The 24,691-nt window shown below is 40.2% G+C and overlaps 1 protein-coding gene across 3 annotated transcripts in view; it reads right to left on the reverse strand.

Moving 5' to 3' along the window:
- Positions 1 to 793: 793 nt before the first annotated feature.
- The window catches only part of LOC113050949 (protocadherin-9), a 285,211-nt gene continuing 261,313 nt past the window's right edge, over positions 794 to 24,691 (reverse strand). For all 3 annotated transcript variants that reach the window (XM_026214440.1, XM_026214441.1, XM_026214439.1), the window contains one exon: positions 794 to 3,058. In XM_026214440.1, coding sequence (XP_026070225.1) covers positions 2,688 to 3,058 — 371 coding nt within the window. In that variant the 3' untranslated portion in view covers positions 794 to 2,687. The remainder of the gene's footprint in view (positions 3,059 to 24,691) is intronic.

Here is a 24,691-nt window from a genome sequence, read left to right on the forward strand (position 1 = left end):
GTTATATGTACCAATTCTTATGGTATAACGCTAGCATATTGACTGTTTATTTGTACTTATAAAGGGCATATTAATGCTTTATTCTTATTCTTATGATCAAATGGTAACACTTTAATTTAGGAAGCAATTCTCAATATTAACAATTTGATCATTAGCATGACTGTTATTAACATATTGCCTGTTTATTTGTAGTTACAAACCGCATATTCTACATGACCATATGCTACATCCCTAATGCTACCCAATACCTAAACTTAACAACTACCTACAGTATTTAAATATTAATAAGCAGCTATTATTAACAAGTCTCAATACCTAATGGAGACTTCTTGTATTAACAAATACATTGTCTAAATTGGTTAAGCTTATGGTACTATCAGCACACTTTAGCACACTTTAATGTATTTCCATAGAAGCTTCTTCTAAAATAAGTGTAGGAAACGGTTTGTAGTCTTTATCTCTACTGATGAAGACAGCTTTTGTGCTTTAGTATTTTTGAGATTGTCAAGAAGCCATGTTGTGATGTACCAAGGCACATAGAGATACATTTATGTAAAAACTAGATAGTTCTAGACATAAAAAATTAAATTAAAAATATTATGTAAGAGTTTACAATGTACAGTACATTTCAACTGGATATTACAATCATCTGAAGACCAAATGTGACAAGAGAGAGAGAGAGAGAGAGAGAGAGAGAGAGAGAGAGAGAGAGAGAGAGAGAGATAGTGTAAAAAGGAAAGAATCAACAGGGTTGTATAAATTTGGCGTTTGAAGACGAGGCAGTCCAGTGAGTAACAAAAGAAGGCACAAACATGCATGAATTTAAAACATTTATTGCAGTAGCGGTATACCTGTAGAGCAGTAACAAGGAGTAACTGTTTAAATATCAATAATGGCAAATGTCCCCACAACCAATAAACATACTGCTGAAAGCAACTCACACCACTCTTGACTAATTGTTTTTTTTTTTTTTTATATATATACCCTTTTTTGTACTTTAAATATTGTGAACCAACATAAAGGTGCTATACAAAATGAAAGACCTCACTGTGTCACAAAACAATAATCATCAACTGAATGAAAAGAAAGTGAAACTAAGTGATTTTAAAGCTATTTCGTCTTGTTAAGCATGCAGATTCATTGTCTGAATTGGCTGCCATGCCATGTGACAAAAAAGGGAAAAAGAACGACCCCAACATTTAAAGGAAATACATAAATCAAACCCAAATCTCAGTCCTTGAATTATGCACATGCTCTTTTGATCATGTTCTGTTCATTGTTTTTCTGTCTTTTAATACCCCCTACATTTTGAGTGTATGTTTTCTGTATTTATTTTTTACTCTGGAATGACTGGCGCCTGACATACATTTACTGTGTTTGGCATTCAGAGATAAGGGGCTGCTGCGATTGTTTTTCGTAAAACCTGTAGATCGGTACAATACGTAGCATATGTCATGAATTTATAGATATGGAAACTACACACTGCTCTTGCATGTCAAAAATTGTGGGCATAGACAACATATTATGAAACAAAAAAAGGACTTGGTTCTCAAAGTTTGCAAATATTACTCTCAATTAAAGCACAAATTCAATTAAATGTACAAGAATGACATTTGAAATCAGATGTCAAGAATTTACAAACATATTGCTGTTGAATTATAACATTGTCCTTCTTTTTTTGAGGAAAAGACATCTAGCTTTCCATTTCAGTAAGTAGAAATTGAGCTTTTACATCAATAATACAAAATAGCTTTGAAAAAATAAGTTTGCCAGGTTCATCAACTCAGTAAATGCAAAAAACGGGGCAATTGTGCAATGTCATGACCGACTGACATTATCATCTGAAATTCGTTCCTTCATTCTCTGCCAGAGGGTTTGTGGGTGCATATTAACGTGTGTGTATGTGTGTGTGTGTGTTTGCTTTACAGATCCAGAATGTGGTCTTCTGTTCAAAAAGACAATAAGGTTAATGACAAAAGGCCGATAAAAATAACGTGTCCTGTACAATGAATGATAAAAGACAGCTGTCATGTTCATTGATCAATTCCATGAGATTATTACAAGTACATAAAATCAGTTAGTATTAAGTCCTATTTACAAACACTTCAACGATGACAGACTAAACGGTTTCCACTAACAGTGTTATTAGCACAATGCTTTCTCGATTTGTAAATTCCATTTTCTCAGTTGGTGTAGATTAACATAGTCCCAAAACAGCTCAAAAACACCCACGCCACAATATTTGTATATATTGGTCAGCCGTTACATTTTTTTTTTTAAATATATATAACCGTGATACATAAAGCACAGCCCTGTTTTGTTTTCTTCCTCTTGAATGTTTGTTCGCAGTCTCTGTTCAAGACGAAGTATACAATGATTCCTTTTAATGTGAATTTGCAGCAAACCATGGGAGTTTAAGGGCAGTTATTGGTTTGCATGAGAAGATCTCCAGAGACGGGTTGTCGACGAACTGGATTCGCATAGTATACTGTCCTGCATAAGAGATAAAGTCTAAGGTCTACTCCATACATGTAACTAACACACCACATTAGCATCGATCTAAGAAAAGAAGGAAAAAAGAGGAATGGACTAAAGCTCTCAAAAGTTGCTGGGATGATCTAAAAGAGAAGACGGACACAGAACAACCCCCACCCCCTTCCAAAAAAAAAACAACAAAGAAAAAACTCTTAAAGCTGCTGTTCTTTAGGACTGTCGGTGCCAGAGATGGGCTGGTAAGATTTCAAGCTGGCCAATGGTATGTCGGTCATGTGACCGCCGCTGATGAAATGTCCGTCCGAGCTCCCGAAGGTCTTCCTGTCCCCAAACTGCTCCTGGCTTCCACGCTCACTCTTCCAGCTGCGGGTCAGGGTGTGCCCATTCAGCAGTCTTTCTTTAGCCCACTCCTTTTGGTTGCTGAAAGAGGAAATGGGGGACTTGGGCGAAGGGTACGAGCTCAGGCTTGGCGGCATCCAACAGTTGTCGGAATGGCCCAACACCAGACACTCTTGGGTGCACATCTCTGTGGCCTCAACTAAGCCTCTTGGTCCTAAAGGTCCATCTGGGGAAACAGAGAGCAAAATGACTTAGAATTGTCTGCCAAGGTCATAACCCAAGCATAGACCATAGAGTGACATAAAAAGCTGAATGCAATGGACACATCACACACACACACACACACACACACACACACACACACACACACACACACACACATATATATATATATATATATATATATATATATATTTAATAAAGTCCATAATATGGCAATACATCTTGAATTATTATTATTATTATTATTATTATTATTATTATTATTATTATTATTATTTGTTATTTGCAAGAAGGAATGCATTTATTTTAACATTTTCCCAAACAACCCAGAACAGACTGCATTAGAGGAAACTAATTGGTTGTAATCATTAAAAATAAATACTAAAATAATTTATGTGACTTTGAGACTTCAGATCTCTCAGGAAGCTTGTATTTGTTTAATACCTTAAATAAAGATAAATAGTCCTATATTTGATTTTGAATACATTGATAAATAGCACAGATTCCACCCACATCAGAACACAAAGTGCACTGTGGGTATCGATGTGGTATCATCGGCTCAACTGAATTGTCAAATATGATCAAGAGGATAATGAAGATAATCATCAAGGAGTCATTTAAAGGGGAACTCTTATGCATGGACACAGTTTAAAAAAGAGTGAAAGAGTATTTCTGTTCCCAAAATCTTACTTCCGGATTTCAGAGATTTATTATTTTTTTTTTTTTAAGATCATGGCTCTCCATAATGTAGATGAGGGGGAACTCTTTATATGGGCATTTATCCCAGAAAAACGCACCCATCAAGCATCAACCAGAATGAGAGCGGGATCGCACCCAACAATGAGTTTCATTCGGCGACATTACTGCATGGGAGTTTATTGGGAAAAATGTCTCCAAAGAAGTGTATTTTTGGTTTTAAGGGAAAGATAACTTTGTTCAGCTTCCTAAAGAACCCAGTATTGCATATGTAAACAGTGGATACAGATTGTTTTCTGGGGCAGCAACAGAGTTTCATAAGTGTGTTTGTTGACAAACATTTTATAATAATTGTTTCAGGTTTCTTTAATGAATAGAGAGTTCAGAAGAGCAACATTCATCTGAAATAGAAATCTTTCAACATAATAAATGTCTTTAACATCACTTTTGATCAATTTAAAACATATATGTTAAATAAAAGTATTAGTTTATATTATTTTCTTTTTTTAATACAAGGTTGGAGTTATACACTGTTTTCTGTCATGGACCTCATGAATTAGCCTTGGCCACCCTCTGGCCATCCCATGTATAAAACTCTAGCTCTGCCACCGAACAACACAAAAGTATAAATGAAAACTGATGCATAGCCTACGGCGTAAAGGCTACGTCATAGGTCTGATGCAGAATTATAAATCAGCCTTAACTCTCTACACTCTTTTCACAAAGCTACACTTTCTAACCAGCTGCTGAGTGCGAAAAATTGGACCTAAAGTTGATTTGAAAGCAGCTTGAATTGCTAAATATAAAGTGGTGTGAGATTAACTCAAGCACCTCATCTCTACACAGAAGAGCTCTGATTCAGCAACACACTGAATATCCCTTCATTCCTTATTTTACTCACATCTGTCACACCGGAAATCAAACAAAAAGCTTACCCGAATGCACACCACATTGAACATTGAACATGTCGTTACCACCTGTATTCAGGCAAAACACTTTCATAATGCTGTAATATAATACGGTTCTGTTGAAAACACACTTTCATTTTCACACCACTCTGTGAATCCCAGACACAAGGCATCTATTATTCATACATTCCATGTAATACAATACTGTTTGGAGCACTAGGGTTTCAATCCTGCCTCTAATTTTCACCATAACAACTAACATTTCTAGCATTTCCTGCAATGAACAAATTGCATCGTAGAGGAATATCAGAAATCGATGATTTGTGTTTGCGAGAATTTATGATCTGTATATGAATGAGAGCCACATGACATAGCCGGATGGAGCCGACGAATAAATAAACAGGGAAAAGATGAGGGGAAAAAGTCAAAGCGCCATGTCTCTACATAATTGGTGTGATAAGGCTTAAGCGACTGCCAGAGTTACCGCAGGGAATGGAAAACTCACAGAAGCAAGATATATTTATGGCATCTCTTTAAAATACATTGAGACAAAGGACTGATGACTTATAGCATGATCAGCATAATAAGAACACAGCGAGACCCAACACAAAACAACATTTGTTTTGTATTGGTTCGTTCTTTTTCTAACCTAAGAAGACATGTCGACATTCTCAATGGTTGTTGTTGTTGTAATTTCATTTAATTGGATTTTCTTGAGTATGGATGGGAATCAAAATAAATTGAGCTGAACTCCGATTAATTCAGTGGTGAACAGTAACAAAGGATTTTTATTTCGTTACTCTATTTGAATACATCTTTCAAGTATCTGTCCTTTATCAGAATTATATGTTTTTATTTTTATTTTTTTATTACATTTATTTTGATGAAATCATCTTTTACTTCAGTGCATTCCAAAGCATAATGTTTTTGTTTTTACTCCACTACTTTCCACCAGTTTATTTTATTTTGAACTGGATAAATCATCACCCACTCCAGCTGATTCTTTTAAATTAACACTTAAAATCGATTTACAAATCGCTCAAATTGGACTGATCAGATTGCAGCTGTTTCCAAGTCAGCGACATGAGTTAGTCTCCAGTTAACAATTCAGTAAATTACAAATCTGAATCAAAATGTGCAGAGAATGTGAGATCCTCAGAGCCTGAGCATGACTCATGGCAGGAGAAGTTACTAAAGCCAAATTTTAGGATTTATTATTGTAAATGAAAATCATACTTTGATCACAACTGTCATCTGTTTTTGAAGTATATATGTTGTAAAAGGGTGAGTTTTGTAAGGCACTGAATGAAATTTCTAAGCACTCAGAGCACTTTACATTGTCAGGCTGTATCTCCTCATCCACCACCAGTGTGCAGCATCCACCTGGATGATGCGACGGCAGCCATATTGCGCCAGAACGCTCACTACACACCAGCTTATTGGTGGAGAGGAGAGTATCTGTATTTCTGCTCAAGTGCTTAATTTGTGTACTTCATCCACTGCTGATTTCTGTAGGTGCCCATAAGAGTGCATCTTTTGTATTATTTATGAGTCTTGGAGCGCAAAATTATTTACAAATGAAATGCCACTAGTCAGAATGGTTTGGTGAAGTGCTTAGTGAATATCTGAATGATTTTCTCTTAAACTTCTCACATGAACTCTCATAAACACACCAAGGAGAGCTAGAGCGAATGTCAGTACTCTTAGGGAAAAATGTCTATAAATATACTTTAGCGTACTAGTCAGTTGGTGATGAACTATTCCTTTTATAACAGTGGGTCCTGTCTGAATATTGATCCATCTACATCTACAGAAGAATATAGAAATTCATGAATACATCCAAACATCATGAAAAATACTCAAATTAAAATTTAAAATTAAAGGAAATATGTCTAAAGAAGCAATTCTCCATGACAAACCCTCCTCTGGAGATAATCTATTCCTAACAAGGCAGCTCCATTCCTCTCGTTATCAGACTAATAACATGGGCCATTTGGTGTTTCTGCATCCCAAAAAGCAGTGTTAGATTTGGCCCTCATCTCTCATCAGGACTAAAGCGCCATACTTGTTAGAGAATCAATATTTCCATCACTCTGACATGTTTGTGTGAGTAAACACAATGCAAATAATGTCACACAGTCTGATTTACATACATAATGTGTTATAAAAATGTGGAATAATGCAGCAACGATTACATCAGCGACAAATAATAATGAATCCACTATGTGCACTACTGTTCAGAGATTTTTGTCGCTGTTTTTATTTTATTTATTTTATTACTTTTTTTTTTTTTCACAAGGTATACTCGTGCCATTTATAGAAGCCAGTCCTATTTCCATGTGAATTTAAATATTTATCCCCGAAGGGAGTCCTGTCACCCTGTCTGATATCAAGGGAAAATAAACTAACTGAAGAAAAGAACAGCCTCCTTGCATTGAGACATATGTGTTTATTACAACATGATGGTGATGTTGAAAGAGTTTATTTTTGCCACTCTTTAATTCTCAGGCTCCTGTAGGCATTCAGCATTTCTGTCTTCCAGATGGAGTCAGAATGGTTTAATTACTACTGCTACCTCCTCTGATCAGACTGAGGAAACTGTATTATGTCCTGGTTGTGGTGCTAGTACCAGATTTCTGTTGTATTAATACAGTGCCACAAGAGCTCTTGTCTCTATGAATTAGTAAATAGAGTAAAACCCATAATTGTGTGAAATATCTAAATCTAAAATAAATGTTTTCGATATACTCAAAAAATGTACTTTATGCCTGTGATCAAAGCTGAATTTTCAGCATCTTTGATCCTTCAGAAATCATTCTAATTGGCTGATTTGCTACTCAATAAAATGTCTATATATATATATATATAGTGAGAGAGAGAGAGAGAGAGAGAGAGAGGGAGAGATTATTAATATCTTTACTGTCATTTTTTTGTTCATCAATTCATGCTTCCTAAATAAAAGTATTCACTTCTTGCAAACCCCCCACCCCCCACCCCCCAAAAAAAAGATACACACAAAAAATAAATTAATAAATAATCTTCAGAAATCATTCTAATATACTTAGTTCATTTTAACCACCTGGGAACATATCAACACAACTTTGTTTTCTTGGAAGAATACTAAAACCTCAGCACCATGACTCCTGGTAACTGAACCAGCCAGTCAGGTCGAAGCTTACCAATTTGGAAAAGGCAATTTTGCGTACTATATTCATTAAACAGTACACTGATGATCTGTGAGTCCTTGCTTTCCCCTTCCCCACAAACTGTCTGCACGTCGCTAAGCTTGACATAGTCCATCCCTATCATTCCTCTAATGGTCTCTGAGGAGGCATGGGAGCTTGGCATTATGGGACTGACATGAGGAATCATGAGGGATGAATTAGAGACTGAGTCATGGTGACAGGAAAATGAATTTTACAAATGAGATTGGAAAGAGAGAGTGCGCAGAGAAGGAGAGCAGAGCAGAGAGAGAGAGAATGTCTCTTTTTTAACTTGCCCCACATCCCCCCCTCTAACAGTGCGTAATGTGTGTGAGAGCTTTCAAACCACAGTAACTTTATGGTGAATTTGAGAGGATTTTCTGATTTTTGACAGACGACCCTTGTGCACCACAGTAAATGGAGAAAGATGGAGAAAGGGTGGAAGCACGAACTTCACAGAAGAAAACAATTTCACCCTCAAACTCCACCGATGTAATGCATTTCCTTTATTTAAAAACACTCCTCTTCTGAATGAGTTGCCTGTTCAAAAGAGTGTACATCAAACACCTGAGGTAACTCAACTGGTCTGAATATAAAGTGCTGTGCTCAGTGACCATAATTATAAAAAGAAAAAGAGAGAAACAATTTTTACATAATTTGCTGAAGGGAATGTGAATGGTATTTGCCACTGCAAAAATCACTGCCAGGATGCTTGTTGCTCATTGCTAGGCTCTTCTCAATTAATACTTAATATTTATGTCAACATGTGGATTGTACATGTTGCATCCTATGGTTGCTAGGACATTGCTAGGACTTTGCTACAGTGTTGCTAGGCGGTTTCGTACCGCTTATGCCACCAACAACATCAGAGTAACCACCAACAACATCAGAGTAGCATTCTAAAACACTTATCCAAATTTCATAGATACTTTTGATTCAGATTAAGAGAAAGAGTAAGAGTGAAAGAATAATGGAACTACAAAAATGACCTTTACCATGAAGTGTGTTACAATATTCAATTCAACCAAGGAAATCTTAGGTCAAAACTGTGATATCAATTCTCCCCCAGCCTCTTCGATCAATGCATTTCAAACCTATTTCCCAGCTTCCTCTGTCTTAATGATATAATTTCAAATTCAGAGTGAGATCGATCATGTCGAATGACCCTCTACTCCAGCCATGTTAACTAAATTACTCTTGCCCTGTTCTCTTCTCATTTTGTCCTTTAATTTGTGATTTTCATTCCACTGAGAGAGTTGCATCTTCCATTAACGTGCAAATTGGAGCTCCATGAGACCTGTCTCAAACAGATGTCCTATCCACTGTGTATCAACCTGCCATGAGGACTTGTGTTGAGTTGGATGCAACAAATCCAAGATTGTCCAGCTGAGATTAATCTAAGACAATGTAGATATTGGAAATAACTGGCAAATATCAATTTAAAAGCATCATCTGCGCAACATCGTCCCTGAAAGCACTGTCCTCCAAGCCACTGTATACAATGTCAGCACTGGTGAGCAAGGGGTAAGGGTGTACGCGGCAGCAGAGACTCAAAAACAGAGCGGTGTCGCTCTGGGTCAGGGACTTCCCAGACTAAGCTGGATCTGAGGACCGTACTTCAGGCTAGGATTCCCTCTGCCAAAAAGTCCTGACAAAAAGTCGTTTAGGACTTCAGAGGGCAGCCCCTAATGGGGTAGAGCAGCATACACCGCATCACACTGTCCGTCTCTCCTCAGTGCCCTCTGGAAGTCGATCTGCCAACCCTGCCAGAGCTGCTGAGGAGCTGTCAAGCTGTTTTGGGTTTATTTTATCATTAAAGTTTAATTTGAATGTTTGCCGGTTCCTGCCTCATTCTTCCCAACTTACAAATAGTGTTAAACCGGGTTTTACAGCCGGTATTTCATAGTTCCAAAAAAGGATGGGGGGTTGCGTCCGATCATAGATCTGCATCAGTTAAAACGTTCAGTCATGCGAAGTTCAAAATACTCACCATCAAGCATGTTGTATCTCAAATCAGGTTTGTAATGATAGATCTCAAAGATGCATACTTCCATGTCTCCATCCTTCCACAAGACAGGAAGTTTCTGAGGTTCGCTTTCAGTAGCGTAGCATACCAATATCGAGTACTTCCATTCAGCCTTGCACTCTCACCCCGCACGTTTATGAAGTGTGTGGATGGTGCTCTGGCTCCACTGTGACTGCAGGGCATCCGCATACCAAATTATATCGACGATTGGTTGATTTTAGCTCAATCAGAGCAGATGGTGGTTTGACATCGAGAAGTCATTCTTGCCCACATGGGGGAGCTGGGTTTGAGACTAAATGACTAAGTGAACATTTTCCATTACAAAGGACCACTTATCTAGGTGTGGTGTGGGATTCGACCACAATGCAGGCACGTTTGTCCCCTGCTCATATCTAGTCGATCCTCAGGTCAGTCAATAGACTCAGAGAAGGCCAAACACTCACTGTTTCAGAGACTGCTGGTCTAATGGCAGCTGTGTCCAACGTGATACCTCTTGGGTGTGAGGCCCTTACAGTAGTGGCTCAAGATCAAGGGATTTTCTCTGAGAGGGAATCCACTTTGAACTATCGAGGCCACGCAGCGAGGCATCCTGTTCATGTAGCTCAAGTGGTAGAACATTGCTTTAACAAGGTTGGGGTTTCCCGGAAACACATAATAGGTAAAAATTGATAACCTGAATGCACTGTAAGTCGCTTTGGATAAAAGTGTCTGCTAAATGCATACATTTAAATTAAATTAAATTTAAATTTATTTATTTAAATGTATGCATCCATGACTTAGACATGTGGAAGAAACCTTGGTTCTTGAATCAGGGCCCGGTGCTGGGAGCTCCTTGTTGCTGTGTAACTCTAGCGACGGACACAACCCTCACCAGCTGGGGTGTGGTCATGAGTGGCCACCCTGCCTGTGGTCTGTGGAGTGTTTGCCATCTTACATGGCATATCTATCATATAATTGTCTGGAGATGCTGGTCATGTATCCAGCATTAAAATACTTCCTCCCAGACCTGAGAGGTCACCATGTGTTGTTAGTGCACACCGAAAAAATCATGGGTTTCTCACGACAACCAGCAAGGAGGTCTGCATTCGCGACACTTGTACAAGCTGGCACAACAGATCCTTGTGTGGTCCCAGGACAAACTCCTCTCACTCAAAGCAGTATACGTTCCTGGATATCTCAATATGGGAGCAGAAAACCTGTTGATAAAGGGGCTGATTCCCGGGGAATGGATACTTCACAACAAAGCGGTGAAGCAGATATTGATAGTTTTTGGCCAGGTTCAGGTGAACCTTTTTGTGACCCAGGAGACATTGCACTGTCCCCCCTGGATCTCTCTAGTTCATCCAGCTCTTCTGGGACTGGACACTTTGGTACAGACTTGGCCGAGGCTTTGTCCGTAAGCTTCTTCCCCTACTGCTCTACTCCCGGAAGTTCTGGCGAGAGTAGGTCGGGATGGGGTTTGGCTGTTATTAGTAGCCCCGTTCTGGCCTGGCCGAGTTTGGCTCTCAGATCTGATCTCGCTCGTACAGTCAGGAGAAATCTACTCTCACAGGCGCAGGGTATGATAATTCACCCCCGTCCAGAGTTATGGAGACTGCTCATAGCATCTGGTCTCTCAACCGAGGTTGTTGAGACCATCCTCCAATCCAGACCTCCTTCAATGAGGAAACTGTACACCATGAGATGGAAACTCTTCACCTTGTGGTGCAGAGACCGCCAGCTTGACCCAGCTAACTGCCCAGTCTGTACAGTTCTGGAGTTTCTACAAGCCAGGTTCTCTGCAAGGTTTACTCACTCCCCCTTAAAAGTTTATGTGGCTGCCATTGTGGCCTATCATGTCCCCCTTGGTGCCAAGTCAGTGGGAAAACACACCCTAGTGACACGTTTCCTCCATGGTGCGCTGTTCCCTCCTGGGACTTGGTTGGGGTGTTAGAGGCTCTCTGTAATGCTCTATTCAAGCTGATTCAAGAGATATCAGATCGACATCTGACTATAAAGACTGCCTTCCTGTTGGCGATTACTTCTCTGAAGAGAATTGGAGACCTTCAGGCCCTCTCAGTGGTCCATACTCATCTTGACTTTGCACCTGGCATGGCCAAAGCATTTCTATACCTTCAAGTGGCTTATGTTCCAAATGTTCCCTCTGTCACACCACAACCGATGGTGCTGCAGGCCTTCTGCCCTCCTCCCTTCTGTGAGCCCGACCAGAAGAAGCTTAACTGTATGTGTACAGTTCGAATGCCGGACACATATGTCCACAGACCTGCCCTGTGGAGAAAGTCAGACCAACTGCTTGTGTGTCATGTTCCTCCCAAGAGGGTCTCCCTGCAACTAGGCAACATTTTGGTTGACCATGGTTCCTCGAGGGAACGAGACGCTGTGTCTCAAAGAGATACTCCCAGCACCTCTGCCAGCACTTGCTTCATTCCTAGAGGCTGACGCCAGCACTGCCGCATGTGTTTTTAAGCTTCATGGCCGATGACGTCACCTGCCTATGACGTCTTACCTTTCCATTGGGCTCATTACAAATGCAATTCAGAATGTGGTCATGCAGAGGGCGCTTCCCCTAGTGTTTGACGCAGCGTCTCGTTCCCTTGAGGAACCATGGTTGCATATGTAACCTGAGACGTTTTAGCTTATTGTATTAAGTTCCATTCACTTCTATTGCTGTAAATTCAAATTCACGTTTTGGCATTCATGGTTGTACAGCTGATTAACAAAAGATCAAAATGACATTTTATATACTGCTGCACTACTGTAGTCTGGGGTGCCTTTTTGCGAAGGCACATTCACCAATAAATCACATTATGGAAGTTCAGGATAACATTTCATGTCAACTATAAAAAATAAAATTAAAAAAAAAACAGCAGCTCACAAATTAAAATGATCATAACAAGACAAGTGAATCTGTTTTAAAGGAAATACCAACAGCTCCGATATTCATGTGCCATGCTGTTTTCTCCATGCATCTGAAAATAATTAGGCACTTTTGCTGATTTACCAACTGATTTATGCTCTGTGAAATCTGAACTGTTGTCTTGAGTTCTATTTGAGAAGTGGCAAATGTTTTTTGTTTGTTTTTGTTTTTTTTCATGGCCGCATGGACATGGATTAAAAATTCTCACAATCAAAGGATCCTGGTGTAATACTCTTTTACCACAGTATTATTATGTTAGAGTCAAGGTAATGGCATCCAAGGTGAATACAATCAGAAGCCAGAGGAAGCAACGCTCCAGCTAGACTTTTATTAAAAAGGAAACATGGAAGCAGAGATGTGTCATTAGGAAGCATATTCTTTCCTTTGCTCTGGTTGTCCTTTCTTTTTCCCCTCCAAAATATCATGTTCACAAATAAGTGGTGTAACTGATGCATTGTTTCATGAATAACGATCGCTCTCAGATGCAGCGACTTACTGAAAGTAAACTCTATCGCCCTTGTGAATAACAAGAGGTATGAAACCTTGAAATGCTTTCTGTTGTTCAGTATCACAGCTTGGCTCATTCTTCCAATCATATGACTGTTCCATTTGATTTCCTTGAAATTTAGCAGTGTTGCTTAGTCTTTGTGTCAAACATGGCAGGCAACTCAGACTACAATACAATAGTGTGCAAAGCTTAGGGAATATCATGCCACCTGTTTTTCATTGCGTTTGACATCTCCCTGTTCATAAAGATGTGTTCGTTCATGCACATCTCTCGTAATGAAAAGACAAGCCAGATAACAGCAATTAACGTTGCAGACTCGCTTCATCAATAAGTTATTGTTGGATAAATTTGATATCAATTAACGGTTAATTAGATGATTCTTTTACAGAAGTATCATCTGACTTTGGAGATAGTAAGACAGTATAATAAGCCTGTGTTGCCATTGCTTTTTTGCCTTTAAAGGGATAGTTTCCCAAAAATGACAAAAACTGTTGACGGTAGCTATTGACTTCCACAGTATTTTTGTTCCATACCAGGGATGTCAATGGATATTATCAACCTTTCGGTTACTAACATTCTTCAAACTACAAATGTTGGTTATCAAAACTAAAAGTGTTGGTAACTAAACAAACAGTTGTTGTTAGCCATTGACTTCTATAGTATTTGTGTACCATTTCATGAAAGACAGTGGCTACTGTCAACTGTTTGGCTACCAGCATTCTTCAGATTTGATTTATTTATTTATATATTGTGTGTGTGTTTAGTAGAAGAAATAAACTCATACAGGTCTGGAACAAGCAAAGCCATATGTTATCATAGAGACTTTTGGGATGTTTTCTTGGCTTTGGCTAGTAACCACCCAAAACACCCTAGCAACTTCACAGAAACAGGATAAACAACAAAAACGCCCATTACTTCTGTGTGGACAATGCTTACATTTTCTTCAGAAAATACAAAAATCTAGTTCCATTGTGCTGTTCTCTTTGTTATTTGTTGAAACTGTTTCGTTCTCTTATCCTTGACGGGCTTTGTCACAGTGTCTGGACTCCATCGCCATGACACCCTGTCATCTAGGTGCTTGGTTGCCATGACGCCCTGCCCTAGTTTGGGTTGCTTTGGCTTTCTGTTTGGCCTCTCTATTTGACCTCCAGTCAGTCTGATGACTGCACCTGTCACACCAGCATCAGCATGGCACCCCTCAACCGGCACATGTCACCTTGTGCGGTAATCAAAGGCTGAACTGCAGGATGCTGGAAAGAAATCAAAGCATGTTTGTGTGTGTACTGCCAACTTTGTAATGAGAGGGAGTGAGTCTTTTGTTTCAGAAACACAAAGTCTTTTTATAGGAACATACACACACAGAGACACAGGTCAATAGTGTGACAGCAGTAAATTACCCTTCAAAACTTATTATAAATATACACTGAACAAAATTATAAAGGCAAAACTTTTGTTTTTGCCCCCATTTTTCATGTGCTGAACTTTTTCTATAAACACAAAAGTAAAAAAAAAATGTTCAAATATTGTTCACAAATCTGTCTAAATCTGTGTTAGTGAGCACTTCTTCTTTGCCGAGATAATCCATCTACCTCACACGTGTGGCATATCAAGACGCTGATTAGACAGCATGATTATTGCACAGGTGTGTCTTAGGCTGACCACAATAAAAGGCCACTCTAAAATGTGCAGTTTCATCGCACAGCACAATACCACAGATTTCGCAAGTTTGCGAGTGGAGCAAATGCATATTTGATGGTGTCTGGCACTTTGGAGAGGTGCATCGCGTGATATCGCGTGGGTGAGCATTTTGCTAATGTCAACGTTGTGGATCGGGCAGGTGTACGTTATGGACAACAAACACAGGTGCATTTTATTGATTGAGATACTGTGACAAGATCCTGAGGCACATCGTTGCGCCATTCATCCACGATAATCACCTCACGTTGCAGCATGAAAATGCACGGCCCCATGTTGCAAGGATCTGTACACAGTTCCTGGAAGCTGAAAACATCTCAGTTCTTGCATGACCAGCATACTCACCGGACATGTCACCCATTGAGCATGTTTGGGATACTCTGGATCGTGGGATATACAAAAGCGTGTTACAGTTCCTGCCAATATCCAGCAGCTTGGCACAGCTATTGAAGATGAGTTGACCAAAATTCCACAGGCCACAATCAAAAACCTGATTGCGTGAGGCAAATGGTGATCTCACCAGATATTGACTGGTTTTCTCGTTTCCAATTTTGCTCAGTGTAATAATAATAATAATAATAATAATAATAATAATAATAATAATAATAATAATAATAACAATAATAATAACAATAATAATAATAATAAAATATTTCTTCTTGCCATCATCTCAGGCTTCCTTGTTTGTAAATGAACCATTCATAATTTCTTCACTGAGAAAACAAAGAGTCAGTAAAACCTCTGTATACAGGCATACAATCCACTGACTTCATCCAGCACCTGAGTCTCTTATTGTCTCACATGATAATTATAGAGATGTCACTGACACTGTTGCAGTAATTGCTTACGTGTGAACTGATTATTGCTTTAGTAGATGAACGGTTAGATGGATCATTTCATCTGATTATTCCAGATGGATTATTGCATGAATAACTCACTAAACAAAATAATTTCACAAGGCTTAATGACTTTGTCCCATTTTTATTATTATTATTATTTATTATTTGTATTATTTGTATTATTTGTATTATTATTATTATTATTTTTTTTTTGCTGTGTGAAAATGGAAGATAGGTCCAATAAATTAACTAAAACAAATAAAATATATGGAATCCACTTTTTTTATTAAGCTTTAAGGGTTGTTGTTTAACCCTCTTTTAAACATGTTGGTGTTGTACAGATTTGAAACACAATTAAAAGCTACACTGTTAAAGGACAAAAGCTATTCAGTTTAGTTACCACCAACAAGATCGATAATTAAGAAAGTTATATATTAGACTTCTAATTCAACTCAACTACACTTGCTCAGCTGGGCTAACTAGTCAAGTCTTGACCTTGGACTTCAGAAAACAAAGATGATCTAATATTTATGTTATATATGCATTCAATTCCATTCAACCATTTATGATTTTAATATTGATTTAGACTGAATTCCCTACTGCTTGTTTTATAAGAGAAGCCTATAGAGTGCAAACTATAATAACATTTGAAATGCATATCCACACACTCTCACAGCAGATGCACACTTCACAGTTGACAAAATGTGTTGGAGTGCTGTACAGACGGTGTAGTGATCAGATGGTCCCTCGCTCCAGTACATCAACAATAGAACAGTCAAGCCAAGGGCAAGGTTCATTAAGTTTACTCTGATAAACAGCTAATAAAGAACATACAGCAACACAGCCTTCAGTCTGGAGTAACACACTGACATGCATTCATATACTAGCACGGCATAAGCGACATGCTGATCTCGGTTTGTTGACTCTCATCGTAAAGTCGTGAATAATGAGTCATTGTGCACTGCTCGTTTACAGCACACATTCCCAAACTGATGAGGCACACTAACGCTGCTACAGAAAGCACTAATGAAGAATCAACTCAATTCTCTGTGGTTTGGAGAAAGTGGTATTGATGAAGATAATTGAGACTCTAGTTTGCCAAACTACATGAAACACATTATTAAAAATAGTTTAATTTGTTTCCTAAATCCATCATTATAATTATTTAATAAAATCCACCTACTTTGTCCCAGTGTCTTTTTTCACCCTCATTGTCCTGACCCATAAAAAAAATAAAAAATAAATAAATAAATAAATAAATAAATAAATAAATAAATAAATAATAATAATAATAATAATAATAATAATAATAATAATAATAATAATAATAATAATTCTACAGACTTTTTTAAGGTCAAATCCTCATTAACAATCCGTTAACTATGACTTTGTCTCAATAAACTCCTAATTTGATGCTTATCAATAGTTAGTAAAGTACAGTAGTTGTTAAGTTTAAATATGGAGTACAGTTAGGGATATAAAATATGATTATGCAGAATATGTGCTAAGTACTAATAAACATTCAATATGTTAATAATTGGCATGTTAATAAGCAACTACTTAATAGTGAGAATTGTCCCCTAAACTAAAGTGTTACCAAATTATTTTGTTGGCATAAAAACTAACAACATATTCAAGAGTATTTATTTAGCCATAAAATTGTATACAATTTAAAAAAATATATCATCAAAACATTAATGTACACTAAATTAAATAATCCTAAACCGTAGGTAATAGGCATGAACAGCAATATTTTAATAAAGTTGGTAAATATTTCAGTAATATAATATATCAGTAATGTAAATAAAGTTGGTTAAGTTACGATTTCATTGGCAGACAAAATTTCCAATAATCATTAATGATGAATCATTTAATAATACAAACTGCTTTACAAATCAATAAAAAATAATTAATTGATAACCCTATTTTAATTAAATTAATTAATTAATAAAACATAAAATAAAATATTAAAGAGCGTTCAAGATGTTTTATTTAAATTTTTTATTAAAACATATATATAAAAATAAAAATAGTGGTGCCATCAAAACCTTTATGTACACTAAATTAAACTGCATTAAATTACGCTACATCCTAATTTATAGTCATAAACGGATGTATTTAACAGCATTAGTAACCATTTTACTTCAATTAATCAATCCATCAATCAATAAAATCTGAAAACATTCTGGAGTGACTCCTAAAGTGAATAATTTAACTGAAATGAACAAACCAAATTAACCATTTCACTAAAATGATACTTGAGAGAGAAACACATTCTAGTCTTGTTATTGCCTTAGTTCACTTCAGCACAAAACTATGTACCACAAACAGCAAAGTAATGCTTTGTCATGCAACACCTTTTTACGAGAGCAGCCATACTGTTTACACACATGGACTGAATTGAATTCTGTGAAAGGAGATCTTTACGGAAGCACAGCTGGTCCACCTCCAGCTTTTGTTTGGAGACACAATCATTGCTTTAGTCAGAATGGAAAAATCCTCAAGTGCTCATGCACCCACAGTCTCCGTCTGCCACCCAGCCCATTACCAGTGCTCCGGCTGGCACACACCCATCCATAGAGAACAAATGGTCCCAGCGCTCATGCCAACATTACGTCAGGCTCTATAAATGTGATGCTCAGGGTGACCCAGCAAAGACTCGGTATCTCACGACCACTGGCATCAGACACGGAGAGCCAAATGTATTTTATGAAAACACTGGCAACAGGCAAAAACACTTACTGACAACAAGAAATAACATTAAACATTACAAATGATACATTATAACATATAATGTGTAGTCATCCACCCTGAAGGGCTTCATTTGGAGATTGGTCCAGGGCGTGAGGGGCAGCGGCTGCATCCTCCTCTCTGGCCATGGCACTTGGACTAGACGACGCGGCATCTTGGCCCGATGGCCGTGTAACTGGTGCAGTTCTCTTCTGGACCTCGGGTCTGGCAGCTCACGTCTCTTGCAGTGTGGCAGTCCCTCTCGGCACCCTTCCTAGACCCATGAGGACACCAGCGTGCATGCACAGGGAAGAGACCGATCTCTCGAGGAGAGGCGCACTCAGCATTTAAATAGCCACAGAGATGAATTACATCAGGTGTGCCCCATCACATGCCGCCTGCCCTGGCTCTTCCAGCTCCCCTCCTCTCTCACACACCCACTCCTGTCAGGAGCCTGGTGAAGGGCAACAATTAAGGGACGGGGTGACGATGATAATTAGAGGAGAGGCAGCCGACGTCACTTACTCCTTTTGTGAGGCTGTCTCCGTTGATCCTCTGTCCCAGTCCGGGGTTTCGTGAACTTTTGCGAGCAAGAGGGTGTTGCCCAACTATGCTGTCTAGGCCCCGCTTTGCCCACATTCTCCACCAATGTGGCAAGGGGAGCAAACGACAGACAGAAATATGACCAAAAGAGGGAATAAAAGTATCCAAAGGGGAATAATGTCCAAAATAAACAGGGAATCTGGTGTCCTCGTCATGCTGCGGGGTATGTGAAGGACAGGTAGTGTTCAGAAATGAAGGTCTAGGTAAGGGGTGGAGTCTGGCAACCGCACACGCTCCCCTCTTCGGTCCGGGGAGTCTTCTTCCAGCGGCTACATCCATCTCGCTGGCCATGGTGCTTGAAAGGATTAGACGGCCCAGAATCCTGGCCCGACGGCCATGTGATGGGTGTGGTTCTTGTCCGGAACGTGGGTCCGGCAGCTCACGTCTCTGGCGGCATGGGAGTCCCTCTACACACCCTTCCTGGACCCACAAGGACACCAGCGTGCATGCACGGGGTAGAAACCGGTATCTCAAGGAGGCAGCCAACTCATCACTATATATAAACAGCCTTTACAGAAGCTTCATCGCTTAACATCCCAGAGCTCATTGTAGTCCTGTCATCTAAGTTTTATAGGTTATTGTTAAAAATCTATTTCTCTATGGAGGAAGTAAATGGGATTTTTACGTTCAGTGCCAAATGTTGCACTCAGTACAAGAATGAGAGAAAAAGACACTTATGACTTGGCCACGAGGACTCATGGCAGTTTGATAGGTCTGGGAAGTGTTTTGGGTGATGATGAGATGTAAAGGTCTAGCCAGAGATCCTGTTATTACTGTTATCCCTGAATTTTCCTTTTGTCTGATGGGTCTATTCTGGATGTTTTGTTCTATGTAGTATTCGGAGTTAAGCAGAAATATATATATGAAAAAATAATAATAATAAAAAAAAAAAATGCGTTAAAAAGAAACAAAAAAAAGGTGAAAATGTGAGTTGCCCATGCAGATGGTACTCAATGATATGGGTGCTGTCACGGGAGGAGCACAAGACAGACACAGTGGGCATGGCGTCAGGCCTTGGAGAGGCTTTTATTAACAGAAATCATAAAATAACAGGGAATAAAAGTGGCCAAAGGGGGAAAGTGTCCAAAATAACAGGGAATCTGGTGTCCTCGTTGTGCTGCGGGGTTCGTGTGGGTCAGGCAGTGTTCATGGAGGAAGGGTCCAGGTAAGGGGCGGAGTCCGGCGGCCGCACGCGCTCCCCTCCTTGGTCCGGGGCACAAGGGGCGGCGGCTTCCTCTAGCGGCCGCATCTCTCTCGTCGGCCGCGGCGCTGGTAGGGGATGGACGGCCCGGCATCCTGGCCCGTCGGCCGTGTAAACGGGTGCGGTTCTCCTCCGGATCGCGGGTCCGGCTGCTCACGTCTCTTGTGGCGCGGGAGTCCCTCAACGCACCCTTCCTGGACCCACGAGGACACCAGCGTGCATGCACGGGGAAGAGACCGGTCTCCTGAGGAGAGGCGCGTTGGGCTTTTAAACAGCGGCGGTAATGAGGCTCCACTTCCTTCAGGTGTGCCCCATCACACGCCGCCAGCCCTGACTCGTCTAGCGCCCCTCCTCTCACACACCCACTCCAGTCGGGAGCCTGGTGAAGGGCGGCGATTTAGGACGGGGTGCCGGTGACAATCAGGGAGGAGGCAGCTGACTCGTCACATTCCCCCTCCCAAGCGACATCCCCGTCCCCAGGGCGCCACCCACACGGGAGTGCTACCATCCTCAACCAGACTCCAAACGGTCGGAGTGGGCGGGGATTCCTCTCCGGGCGGTCCTCCCTCTCGCAGCGCACCAGAACAGGGACAGAGAAACCAGGTTTTAGTGACAGCCTCAACCAACCACAGGGTAAAATGACAATGGAAAAGTCACTTACCCCTTGTGTGGCTGGGAGGCTGTCCCCAGTTTTCCTCCGTCCCAGTCTGGGTTCTCACGAACGTTTGCAAGCGAGAGGGAGTGACGTCACCAGACGTTTCCCAACTGCGCTGTCTAGGCTCCGCCTTGCCCGCATTCTCCACCAGTGTCACGGGAGGAGCACAAGACAGACACAGTGGGCGTGGCGTCAGGCCTCGGAGAGGCTTTTATTAACAGAAATCATAAAATAACAGGGAATAAAAGTGGCCAAAGGGGAAAATGTCCAAAATAACAGGGAATCTGGTGTCCTCGTTGTGCTGCTGGGTTCGTGTGGGTCAGGCAGTGTTCATGGAGGAAGGGTCCAGGTAAGGGGCGGAGTCCGGCGGCCGCACGCGCTCCCCTCCTTGGTCCGGGGCGCGAGGGGCGGCGGCTTCCTCTAGCGGCCGCATCTCTCTCGTCGGCCGCGGCGCTGGTAGGGGATGGACGGCCCGGCATCCTGGCCCGTCGGCCGTGTAAACGGGTGCGGTTCTCCTCCGGATTGCGGGTCCGGCTGCTCACGTCTCTTGTGGCGCGGGAGTCCCTCAACGCACCCTTCCTGGACCCACGAGGACACCAGCGTGCATGCACGGGGAAGAGACCGGTCTCCTGAGGAGAGGCGCGTTGGGCTTTTAACCAGCGGCGGTAATGAGGCTCCACTTCCTTCAGGTGTGCCCCATCACACGCCGCCAGCCCTGACTCGTCTAGCGCCCCTCCTCTCACACACCTACTCCAGTCGGGAGCCTGGTGAAGGGCGGCGATTTAGGACGGGGTGCCGGTGACAATCAGGGAGGAGGCAGCTGACTCGTCACAGTGCCAAGGTGATGTGTTTTTACCATGCTATGTAGTTTTTTTGTGCATATATATATATGGTTCCGTGATTAGTAGTACATCTCCATTACCTGCTTCCAATATATTGCTTCTCCATCACCTGCTATAAATTCCTTCCAAAATGATTGTTTTTTATTAATTACAGCAATAAAATAAATGTTCATTGTGAACAAGAACATGAACAACAATATCAGATTAGACCACAGAAATTCCAAAATGTAATTTTGCTTACATTCAACTTCCAAAAGTGCATTCATATTTGATATGTTACATTCATTTAGTTGACTAGTGCTATGTTCTGTATTAGCAAAAACATAAATGGCATTAATAAAAATGCTAAAACTGAGAAGCTATGCAATATCGTGTTCATAATCGAATGTGAATGTGATGAATGAACGTGATATAGCCCAGCTTGTCAGTGATCTACAGCTCCGTGCATTAAATGTCATTCCATCTAAAAGCATGTGCAATTTATTGTGCAGCCCTTGTTTGTTGATCACAAAGTACAAAGCAGGAGGAATAAAAGAAAGATATGGAGTGTATTCAAACCGCCGCCATTACCGTATGGTGTGTGGAAAGGTGCGCTGTGATTGGTTATTACCGTTTACAGTGTGTGGAATGGTGCGCTGTGATTGGTTGTTACCGTTTACAGTGTGTGGAATTGTGCGCTGTGATTGCTTGAGCGGATATATCGCATTCTGAAAAAAGGGAGATTGACACAAAACAAATAAGATTCTATTTTGGGAGAAACAGAACAGTTTTTCACTCAAATGAGCTCATAAGGTACTAAATATTTAATGTTTTTCTGCCATGCACTGTCGGCCTTGTGGGAGAGAAAAGCATCCAGTTCCAAACTTCAAAATCGCAGAAGTAGTAAATGAAAGAAAATGGACAAATGAATGCATGGAAGGACACATTAATCAAACTTACTCTTAACTCACTGTGTTGCTAATTCATGCCCGTGTACACTTGAAGTGAAGGATATAAATGCTAACTGCAATCAAGCCAAAACAAAGTGACATGAGGATAAAACTGTATTTTACACCCAGACAGTAAGAAATTAAAAGAGAACGACTTCAAAATGCTCAAGCGCAGGTGATCATTTCAAATGCATTAGTCCTTCCCCCTCTCCAGATTCACCATGCAGCTTACAAGGAATATTTCCCAGTAAATTAAATCAAATCACCATGGGGGTTCATTTTGTTTTCTCTCTCTTCCAAATCAAAGACGAGTAAAGCGCTATGAAGTCGATGCTGAAATTCAAATGGAAGGCTGCAACTTGTTAGAAGGATCGCTTTGCAATCGGCGAAGGTAATTATCCTTCTGGCCGAGCACTTATAGAGTCTGAAAATTCGGCTTGATGCAACTGAAAAGCTTGTATTGAACTTTTAGATGGAGATTTTCAAACAAGTCCTCTAATGGCCAAAGATGCGTGTATCCTATTTATACTAGTATTCATCTAAAAAGCAAAATGAAACCAGACAAGATTGACATAATGGTGATATCATGTCCCTGAGAAATCAATTAAACATACTCGCTCCTTTGAACAGAAGGCTAGAGCTGAAACTATTCCTCACATGATCGTAAACCGTATGGATGCTAAACATGAACTTGTGTCACCTGCAATAAATTCAGTGTTTTTGCACTCATTAAACATTATTGATGCTATTCCCACCCATGTTCTGTGGTCGTGAGGGTGCAAATTTGACTGTGCACCATTTCAAAGCGCTCTGATTATCAATTTCTAAAAGCCAAAACAAAGTGCAGATGTCGTGGCCGGTTAAATGAGCGTACAGTCGTACAAATGGGCCTGATAAAAAAGGCTTTCTTGTAAAGCTGTGGTATTGATATTTCCATAAGTAGACTGTAAACCCAGCCACCATTAAAAGTGATTAAGCAAGGCTTTCTCGGGCCGTGGAGGCACAGTACTCCCAAGACACAGATGAAAGAAGGCCACAGTAAAACGGCTTTTACGTCAAGCAATAGAGGTATGGAGAAAGCCTGCATTTTCCCTGTATGTGACCATTAATCAAAAGTGAGAATATTACCCGTAGTACATTTCAACAAGAAATGCCTCTTGCTCTGTCTCTCTCCGCCTCACCTATTTTGGAGTCTGACACTCCATCTCTCAGAGAAACACCTGCCAGCTCTTTCTTGTTATCAGTAGCAAATCATCATTTCCCTTACGGCAAATATATAAAAGGTAGGGGATCTTCAGATGTAAGAGTCCAAAACACACTGTTTCCTGCTGCAACCAGGCATCATGGCCAAAGCCCTGAGAGAAGTTATTTTCCTCCAATAATATTCTCAATTTTGCGACTGAAAAGTCTGTCTGAAGGATAGAATAAGGCCATCCTGCATTCTAAGGCCTAGGAAGTTTGGGAATCAGAATTATGTTGAAATTGTAATTTTTGTATAAAATAGCATGCTCTTTCTCTATTTTTCTCAAAAACCTTTTAGTGCCACAAAATGCATTCAAGATGTTCATTAGGTGAGATGCATTATTGTTGCAATCCATTCTCCTCAAAATGTCTGATGATTGAATAATTTCCTGCTTTCTACAAACAATTACTTTAAAGGGGGGGTGAAATGCTATTTCATGCATACTGAGTTTTTTACACTGTTAAAGAGTGGGATTCCCATGCTAAACATGGACAAAGTTTCAAAAATAAAGTTGTACGTTTGAAGGAGTATTTTTGTTCCCAAAATAATCCTTCCGGTTTGTCACAAGTTTCGGAAAGTTTTTTTTTTTTTTTTTTTTTTGGAGTATGGCTCTGTGTGACGTTAGATGGAGCGGAATTTCCT

The sequence above is a fragment of the Carassius auratus genome, chromosome 31 (genome assembly GCF_003368295.1).
Source record: "Carassius auratus strain Wakin chromosome 31, ASM336829v1, whole genome shotgun sequence".
In the NCBI taxonomy this organism is placed as follows: domain Eukaryota; kingdom Metazoa; phylum Chordata; class Actinopteri; order Cypriniformes; family Cyprinidae; genus Carassius; species Carassius auratus.